Consider the following 10,625-nt stretch of genomic DNA (forward strand, 5'->3'; position numbering starts at 1 on the left):
CACCCAAGTTGCGAGCCCTCTCTGAGGGGGCCAAAGTTTCGCCCCCTATAGACAGCGATGGAATCAGCTGGCTATGCCGGGGCGCCGGCAACCACAGCCACTCGGTCTTGGAAGGGTTGAGTCTGAGTCTGTTCCTCCCCATCCAGACCCGTACGGCCTCCAGGCAACGGGTCATCACATCAAGGGCATCGTTGGGGTGACCTGGGGTGGAGATGTACAGCTGAGTATCATCAGCGTATATAAGGTTAAGGAAACGAAAATCATCTTATTTCTAAAATCATGTATTTTAAAATTGTTTTCAGTGTTATGGCGTGTATTATATTTATTTGTTGGCGAAAAATTTGTAAGAGGCAAATTCTTTTCCATCTCATTTCTTCCATCCCATTTACATATTTTCCCTGCCTTCTCAAGATGAGGTTCATTTTGTCTAATCAACAGGATGCTAGAGAAACTTGATTGTTAAACAAAGCAAACAATAAGTGAAACCACAATTGTGTTTATGATCTTATTTCAGAACTTTCCTTTGCTCTACAGACCTGCAAAGGTCGTAAATGTGAGGACTGGTTGTTAAGTTGTTTTTTTCATCACCACTGTTACTGCAAACAGTCACTAAATGAGACAGTTGCTAAATGAGGACAACCTATATAATATCTTAACACAGTGAAAAGACTGTGTTTTTATATTCACAAATAAATTTATTTCTGAACCCAAAGGACTGCGTTCAAACTTTCTTTCAAAATTATCTCAGATGCTATCTTGTGCATATTTATTGGAAGTAACATCTGTCAAGTTTATTAAGATTTGTTCCAGATCAATTTTTCTTGTGCACATGCAAAATCTCTGTCCTTGCAAAACGCAGCCAAGTTGGATATTGGTTTCTATCTGAGAAGCAAGGAATTTTAAAAGCACATGATTTGAAAGGTAGGATTTATTTACATTCACAATCAAGCCGGGATTCTTACAAAAAAAAGAAATTAGAAATCTGTAACAGCCAAGTTTTTGTAACTGACATTCTTTGGTTCTTTGACAAAAGAAATCATATCAATGTACTTTTTCTAAAAATTCCATTTTGGATTTCTATAACAAAAAATATCCTGTTATCCTAGATAAAACCTGTTATTTGTTTAAATCAATTATATGGCAGCTCATCTCACATATGTGACTCTAGGCAGCTAAGAAAATTTTAAAACGCCACCACGCAAGAGAAAAACAATAATCAAGAACAGAATGAGCATAATATGGCAACCAAGAAGACCAGCAATCAACTCATCTACGTTTTAACTAACTTTCTTGCACCACCCCCATGCTTTGGAAAAGTCAGATCTTAGGCACTTTCGGAAAAGCCAACAGTGTTTGGAGGCTTAACATGTCCCATCAGCTTAAGAACACTACTTGTGACCTCAGTAAGATGCCATTATCCAGAGGTCACCTATTTCAGAAAAGTGAATTCATAAGCTACTTAACATTGATCCTTCTTTAACTGATTCCTCCTCACTCACTCCACCTCCTCCGTAGGATTTGGGGCAGTGCATCGGAGCAGCCCTTTTCTGCCTCAATGCTCATGCATAGGAAGGATACCTAAACTTCGACCAAAACTTATAAGAATTTCCTCCAGGCATACACAGTGATCCTGCAGCCCTGATCTTACAGCACATGAGTTGTGCTAGCATACCATGCAAGCTTAAAACGTGTGGCTTGGTTTATAATGCGAATCCATCCAGTGTGGTTAGCCTGTGGTTTGGCGTCTTAACCCAAACCTCAAACAATTGAGTTAATCCTGTAAATCAAAGCCGAGGGGACCACAAACACCACCGCTAAAGCGCACGTTCTTCATTACCGTGCTTGAGCCGAAAACGGGCTCGGGGGTCTTGCCCGAGGGGATCTGACAGACCGCTAGCAGATAGCCCCCCTCCCTGCACTTTCAGCGTGCTCCGCTCCACCATGCGAGGCTGCGCGCGCAGGTCGGAGTTGCCGAGGCGGGAGGGAGGGAGCTGTAATTTAGGAGTCCCCCCCCGGGCGTGAGGGGTTCCTTTTCTCAGCGGCTCATTTTATTACCTTTAGCGGCTACGCCGGCTTTGGCCTTCAGGGGGCGCCATTATGAGCTCCCTTAGCGGAGGTAGGCTCCGTACGGTTTAAAAAGCAGGTAGGGAACACAGGAAAGGCTACGGGAAAGACGCTGCTCCGCGCCTTTTGATCTTTCTCGGGAGCGGAGGAAGCGACCGAGCTGCTGCTGAACTTGGGAGCCGGATGGTTTTCTCCCGCTGGTCCCCTCCAACGTGCAAATATCGCCGTGGCGCTCACTAGCCGCGCCGGCTCCTTCTTGCCTGCAGAAAATACTTCGCGGCTAAGCGCCGGGCGCTCTCGGAGCCGGGAAGGAGCCAAGCGGCGCCGTCGAAAGCAGCCGCCTCGCTGACGCAGCGGTGGGCTTTGGACTCTCCAGCCACAGCGGAGAGGCGGCGGGGTGGGGGATCCTTCGATCATTCAGTGCTGGAGGAGTCCCCAGAGAGCCCTTCCCATGGAGGGGGAGGAAGCACGGCGAGCGAAGCAAGGGAGCCGGGAAAGCAGCGTCCATAGGTACCGAGCGCGCCTTGCCTTTCCGCCCGGGGTTGGGTTTCGAGGAAGGGGCGTGAGGGTCAACCTGGTTTTTGGCTTGGCGTGCGCGGTGTGGCCCCGTCAGGTGTAATGGAAGGAAGGAGGGCTTTGGGATGAGTTCTGGAACTCCTTTTCTTTCCTGCAAAGGCTGAACTTCTCCAATTTTCCTTTGTTGGAGCAGCTGACCTCGCGCCTACTTTTTAATGGGAACAAGTTTATCTGGGAAAGCAAGGTGTGTTTGGCTTTTATATTCGGTCAGCCGAGGGTGTTTGCTTGCTTGGCCGAATCCTGTTTTAAGGATTTTATTACTAGTGGCTGTATTTCCGCAACATGCTCAAGCGCAAATAGGCAACCATGTTTTAATACATTTTTTGTTATTGTTGTTGTTGTATGAATACAGATTTCCTCAGGATAGAACTTTTTTAACCCTTGGATAATCTAATACTAGCATTTCCTAGTTTATTTGAAAAGAAATAATGACAATATATTTTTAGGGTTGCCAGGTCTGCTTCCAAAAAATAGCGGACAAGCGGGGGGGGGGGGTTAAGTAGTAAAAAAAGTAGACTGTACAGCTTTAGATTACGTACCATTTCATCATAAAGCTTTTGAATAAAAAAAATGTCCACTATTTGGCCTTGTGAAAAAAAATAGTGAACATGATGTGAAAAAAGTGGACTGTCCACTCAAATAGTGGACACCTGGCAACCCTATATATTTTACCTTCCGTAGGTGAGTGAAATTTATAAAATGGTGAAATAAGTAAGATTTCCTTATTTGGGAAATACTTTATTTTAGGTAGGCTCCAGGAAATTCTCTTTCTTTTGTTGGAGTTAGCATGAAAAGCTTTTAAAAAGCAGAATGAGATGATGAGTTGTTTAGGTAGATCTCCTCTCAATCTACTGTTCACAGTTGTACTGAATGAATGTTGAACAGTTTCATTTTATTATTTTAAGGTTTAATTGAAGGAAAGCTCTAGACTCAGACAAGAATATATTAAACACTATGCAGAAGATGATAGTTCCTGGAACTAAATATGAAAAGGCTAAATGCCGTAAATTACATAGATTTTCTGCAGGCGGAAAGACTTGTTTTCACAGAGGAACAGATGAGACATCAGGAATGATTAGTATTTCCTTGTTCACAACAAAATAGTGTCCACCGTCCAACACCTACTAATTCCTCTGTTGCACATCGGAATGGGAGAAAGGGTCTGAATTCAGACAAAGGGAGTTAGTTTTTTTTGTTCTCTCATTTTGGGGTGGCCCTTCAGGTTGCTAATAGATGTTGGCATGTTTTTGTTATTCCATGCCAGCAAGACTGAAAGGCAAAACATGGATAGTTGAAATTTTCACTTTAATGTTTTACTAATTTACTATTACGGTATATATAAATGATTTAATATAATTTGTAGAATGATGATACAGAAGGAATATACAGTACAAAGCAAGTGGCTTAAAGCAGTTTGAGAAGACATTGTTCTGCCTGGGCCTTCTTAAACTTACCTTGTATTCCTCTTTGAGAAATCTTCTGCATGCTTCTTTACCCCTTTTCATTCAATCCTGTCCAGTTCTCAGAATTCACCTGGACAAAATCCCTGCATTTCTTGGGCAAGTTTTCCAGGTTTGCTCTCATCTGCTTTCTAGAGCTGAGTGAGAACAACTGACCCAAGATTACTCAGTTGCCCAATGTGGGACTAGAACTCACACTCTTCCCTTTCTAGCCTGATGGCCTTAACCGCTGTACCAAACTGGCTGTCTATCATATATGTGTGTGTGTGTGTGTGTGTGTGTGTGTGTGTCTATGTACTAGATGTTATGAGATAGATATTTTTTCTTAGAAATGTGGTATATTACAATTTTTTATTTCTGGTTGGACAGGCATGGATTCAAGTAAGTAAAAATAAAGGAACAGAAAATATTTTTGATTGATATGCTTTTTTTGTTTTGCATGGCCAGAGAAGCAATAGTGTAAACAAATTGTTTATGTAGCAATGGAATTCTAATAACCGGTTTGGGGGCTTACCTGATACATTATTTCAGGAATCACACATTTTTTTACTTTAAAAAATCATTATTGTACCACTATTACTAGTAGCAATCCTCATTGAAAAATTTACATAATTATCCTTTATACCAAATTCTAGTGTAATAGGAAACATTCATCCAAGGTTAAAATGAGAAAGAATTACCCTTGACACACATTAAAGGTACCCTTAATATAGCCTTGCTGCATAATAATGCATCAAACGTTTTTTAAATAATATCGATATATCTCAGTAAATCTACCTTTATACAGGTAGTCCTTGAATTAAGGGAAGTCCTTGTATGACTGTAATGGAACTCAGAATTTCTGTTGTAAGTCGAGAAACCCACGTGACCAATCTGATTTTACAATTTTTTTGTGCCAGTTGTTAAGCAAACACCGTGATGGTTAGGTGAGTCAATACACTTCTTTTGATGTTTTTTGCCAGAAACTAGCCAAATAGCCTGTTTCTGGCAAAAAAACCCCAAACATAAAGTGTCATATAACCACAGAATGTTGCAACTGGCCTTAAAAGTGAGCTGGCTACCAAGTAACCAAAACACAGTCATGTGACTGGAGGGGAAGGTGCCAGTGTTGGAATTTTGGAACAAGGTCATAAATATCTTTTGGGAGAGTCCATTGTAACTTCAAATGGTCTCTAAGCAACAACTACTTGTAAAATCATTTGTTTAGTGAGTATTCAAAATTACCACGGCACTGAAAACATGACTTACATCCAGCACTTGCCATCACAGTATCCCCATAGTTATGTAATAAGAATTTGGACACTAAACCAAGCATATATTTGCAATGGTTGCATTGTCCTGGAGTTATGTGATTGCCATTTGCAACCTTCCCAGCTGGTGTCTGACAAGCAAAATCAATGAGGGAAGCCAGATTCACTTAATGACTGCATAATTCTCTAAGAGAATTATGTTGCTTAATAACTGTGGCAGAAAAGGTCACAGTACCACAAATGACTCTCTAAGAAATTCTGCTCTGAATTGTGGTTGTAAGTCAAGGACTACAACCACAATGGCATTATAAGGTAGATTAGTAGTAGTAGTACAATGGATAACCTGAAAGATGGTGACTTTATATTGCTGTATAATGCAAGATTAGATCTGAATTTAAAATGTCTTATTTAAATATCTTTTATGACATGGCTAGTTTCTTTCCTTATTCTGTTTCAATGCTGCTACTTTCAAAAATGCCCTTATGGTTTACACAATGTGGAAACTATAACATGAGCTTTTATTTAGAATTTATTTCAATTGCGTGAAATGCATGAAGGAATATTTAGTAACCTGGATAAGTTTTTATGCTACAGGTAGTCCTTGTTATAACAATGCTAACCATGTGACTGTGCTGCTGTTCTGGAAGTCCAGGTTACTGTTAAGAGAGAACTTCACAGGTTGTTAAGTGAGGATCTCACATGACCGTGTCCTCTGACTTCCTGCCATTGACCTTGCTTGTGGGAAGTCAGCATGGAAGGCTGCAGATTGCAGTCACATGGCCATGGGGCTGTAAGTATAAAGTCCGGTCATAAATAACACTCAGCACTATTGCAAGTTCAAATACTGAACAAATGGTCATTAAACGAGGACATCTGTAATATGCTCATGTTCTTTGAAAGAAGCAATTTATTGAATTGTATCTCCTGGAAATCTTACAGGTGCACTGGATTGACAGTGTAGCATTTATGGGTGCCAAGTTGTCTTTAGGATTCCCAGATGGTATGCATAGAACCTCAACATTCAATTTTTTAAAAAAATTGAAATATTCAAAATGTGATTAAACATTAATCGTCTCATGATACCTTGCAAACTGTTGACATTCTCATATAAGACCACGTGAGAAATTTGGAAATTTCAGATATTTTTAACATATTTTTTTTTTCAGTTTTAAAGCTACTTTTATTAGAATAGCCATAGTAACAAAATCTAGAGATCTGAAGATGCTTTCTTTCTCTGTCTTTTACCATCTCATGAATTAAGTGGGGAGGCTGTCTGAGGTCTTATCATAGACCACTTTGCTGGTCTGGGCTCAAGGTTCATTTATCTGATTGTTGTCTTGGTAGCAGATCTTCAAGGCCATTTTCTATACTCACTATAGTTGGTCAGAATGGTAGAATTGAGTGGAAAGTTAAAAAAACAGCGACAGCAAATTCATTTCCATACTGTTTCCCAGAAATGTGCACGGTTGTGACTGTGTAATCACCAGCAATTATGTTCAACTTTATAAATATAAATGGGCAGCATACAATTGAAAACATCTCTAATACATTACAAAAGCAATAGAAGACAATAAACATTAGCTTTTTGGAATCATCCAGGCTGATAAAGTAGTTAATGTCAGCTAAAATGAACTCTGTTTGTTTCATTGTTTCTGAAACCAGCTTGTTTAAAATAACCATAGTTTTTGTTAATAGCTCCTAGTTCAAATGACACATAAATGGAAGTTTTAAGCATCTTTTCTCCTCCTTTTTTGGATAGATCCAGAAACAGGGAGCATAAGGTTAAGGTTAAGGTTAAGGTTAATTTAATTTGTATACCGCCCTTCTCCCGTAGGACTCAGGGCGGTTCACAGCATATTAAAAACACAAATACAATATACAGGATACAAAAAAATCATACAAAAATACACAAAATAACCCCACTAAAACCTAATTAAAAGCCAAATATTGATTGCTGTGTTCCCATTAAAATTACTNGAAAGTAAGGAGATCCGGAATCATCCGGATCTCGGGGGGGAGTTCGTTCCAGAGGGTGGGGGCACCCACAGAGAAGGCCCTCCCCCTGGGGGTCGCCAGCCTACATTGCTTGGCCGACGGCACCCTGAGGAGGCCCACTCTGTGGGAGCGTACCGGTCTGTGGGAGGGAATCTGTGGCAGAAGGCGGTCTCGGAGGTAAGAAGTGTATTAATGGTCTCTGGCTGTTTTAGTGGATTGTATGAAATGGCCCCATTGTCCTGATAGAGACATCTGCTATTAGCTAGATATTTTGGAATTGAAAAACTTTATGGAATCTGTTTGGCATTATATTTGCACTTTATTTTCTCCTTCTGTTTTAAGTTTGGGTTAATGAATAACTCTCATTTAACTGCATGGTTTTTATGTCTCTGTAATCATTTTTCTTCTGAAATAGTGTGGATCCATATGGTTTTGAAAGACCAGCTGACTTTGACTACGCAACCTATGAAGAATTCTTTTCTAGATACTTAGTGGTACTCACTCGGAGAGCAATTAAGTGGTCCAAACTTTTAAAGGGAAGCACAAGGGTACAGAAAAACATAAAAGGTAAGACTATACCATGTTTAAATATGACATCGGGACAAATAGTTTTCATTTTAACTTGCAACCTTTTATTTTTTTCAAAAGGTATTTTATTACATTGTAGAGCCATCATTCCCGAGAGCCTGTGCTTGTTTGTCATTATTTCTCTAGCAATTTGTGTAGAAATTTGGCAATTTAATTGCTGAACAAACAAAAATAAATTAACAAAACTGAAGTGCAATAACGCCTAGATTCTGTGGTTCATCACTGACAAATTGGTTTGATTTCTGTATAGATTCTGTCCTTGAAAGAAGTTAATCTGTTTATTGGTATAAATATTTGTTAACAGTAATTATTTGTTGCAAAACTGGAACAATGAGTTGTCATCTGAAGACAAAAGCAATCTTTCTCACATAGTTTTCTAATACATAGCACTTTTAGAAAGCCTTATTTATAAATACAAGTTATTAAACAGGCAAATATAAATGCTGAATGAATGCATACAATTTATTTTTAAAGAGCGGCGCAGAGTTGTTTGCTATGAGATGGGCGGCAAATAAAATCAATAAATAAATAGATAAAAGAGTATAATTATATTTTAGGTAGCAAACCATACTTTGAACTTCCTCATACATTTGTTTCCATCAGTTCTGTTTCTGCAATTACAAGAGAGACTCTCTGAGCTTTTCTTTTTGTTTTTGCCACAGGGATCCCAAAATCACATCCGGTGCTATTCCAGGCTTCCCTAGTACTTATTGGTAGATTTTCAAAGAGTATTGAAAAATGGAGCAGGAAAGAAAAGTGAGGAAACACAATTTTACGGTCAGAGTGTGTTCCATAGAAAATGAAGTCTAAACCAATAAGCTAAAACATCCATAGATTTAAGAGAGATGTACAAGCCAAGGTTTAATCATTCTGAGAACTGAAGTTAATTTGTCATAGATATCTAAACAGCAGATAATATGTACACCTGTACTTTATAGCAGCCGCCTACTGATGGCAAGAAGCAAGCAAGAAGAAAAATAAATATGAAGAAAAAGACATTTCTCTGTTTAAAATAGTTTGGCAGATGAGATATTAAATCTAACATGACATTATTTACTTAACTGGCTTTATGGGACACTATTTGAATGATAAATGTACAATTATAAAATTAATAGTACTTTATAAAAGCAGTAAGCTGAGCTGATTATATTGTCAATTAGATTAGAAAATGAAATATTGGCAGGGTTCAAAAGGGAAGTTATATTTGACCTTTGTTCAAGTGGGTGCCCTCAACATATGCTAGACCAAACCTACCATCTTCTTATACAGAGAAATCCTGATTCGAAAGGGAAGATCTGATTTGGAGCGCATGCGTGGTGCACGTATTACACTTGTCGCAATTCCTTTCTGGAACTGTGACTGCTGCCTATTAAGCCAGGAAAAGACACACTTAAATATATGCTGATAGGCATCACGTGTGCATCTCTCTGTATAATTTTTTCCTGAATCATATTGCTGCACCACATTACTAACATTACTATGGTGAAAGGAATTAGGTTTGTTGGGCTAAGCTGCACATGTGTAATGAATATTTAAATAAGATTTAATTCAGCACATCTTAATCAGCCACACAGAGATTTCAAAATTCCAGTAACACATTCTGGGCATCCAGGTGACTCCTCCTTGTAGTTAATAGACTAATCCTTCAACACTAGAAATATAAATGTAAGTATGGCCCCTACATATATATCTATGAGGAGTCCCAACATACTCTATATCCGTGGTGGCGAACCTTTGGCACGCGTATCACAGGTGGCATGCAGAGCCTTCTCTGTGGGCATGCGTGCCGTCGCCCCAGTCCTAGGCCTTCAGCTGGGTTTTATAAAACCTTTTCGCTTTAGGCCTTGCCACTGTGTGCAAAAAAAAAAAAAAGGTTCAATCAATCAATCAATCAATTTCAACTTCTTGCAGGAAAAAAAAAGATCTCGCAAAGTTGGAATTGATTGATTGAACTTTTTAGTCCCGCCCAGTCTGCCGTTACCACCAAAGCCATGCCCTCCCAATGGGACACGCCCACCCAATGGGACACGCTCACCCGGCACCTGACGACACATAAGTGGGTTTTGGGTTGCAGCTTGGGCACTCAGTCTCTAAAAGGTTCGCCATCACTGCTCTATATCATCCTTTGTCATTGTTTCGCACTCTTGTTTCCCTTTCCTTTTTTCTTTTTTTCTAATGTTCTTCATTTTGCTTACGTCCCTCCCCCCCCCTCAGTGGCTTTCTCTCATTTGAGATCTGGGTGTACATGTAGTTCCAATCCCCCCCTTCCCTATTCTTCTTTACAGAATGACACCTTACCGATATTTCAGAATTAGTAGCTGTGCCAGGGAAGGGTCAGCCACAAGAGAAAGAGAAGACCAAAATATTCAGATATACTATTTCCTTTTTGGTATAAATATCCCAGAGAAAAATCTAATTTATCAGGTGGCAGGGGCATACACTGCTATATGAATTTGTGCATTTTAAAACAAGAGCTGTGTTTGCATGTTTACCTAAGTCATTTATTTTTTCTTTCATTTTTTTCCTGTTTAGCTTTATATAATCCAGTCATGGTGGTTTACTTAACAAGCCATTATTTTAAAAATTCAGTTTAGTATTATATTGAATGAAGTCATATTCTTTCTGTATAAGTGGGGGTTGTAGCATATTTACTTTACTGTTTAAGTTCGCCCCTTAAGTACATATAATTACA

General features: G+C 39.3%; 1 protein-coding gene across 1 annotated transcript in view; it reads left to right on the forward strand.

Moving 5' to 3' along the window:
• Window positions 1-5,018: 5,018 nt before the first annotated feature.
• Window positions 5,019-10,625, forward strand: part of GRTP1 (growth hormone regulated TBC protein 1) — a 31,665-nt gene continuing 26,058 nt past the window's right edge. The window contains exons 1-2 of the mRNA XM_015819326.1: window positions 5,019-5,026; window positions 7,761-7,912. Coding sequence (XP_015674812.1) covers window positions 5,019-5,026; window positions 7,761-7,912 — 160 coding nt within the window. The remainder of the gene's footprint in view (window positions 5,027-7,760; window positions 7,913-10,625) is intronic.

This window comes from Protobothrops mucrosquamatus, unplaced genomic scaffold (assembly GCF_001527695.2).
Source record: "Protobothrops mucrosquamatus isolate PMUCROS unplaced genomic scaffold, P.Mucros_1.0 scaffold897, whole genome shotgun sequence".
In the NCBI taxonomy this organism is placed as follows: Eukaryota; Metazoa; Chordata; class Lepidosauria; order Squamata; family Viperidae; genus Protobothrops; species Protobothrops mucrosquamatus.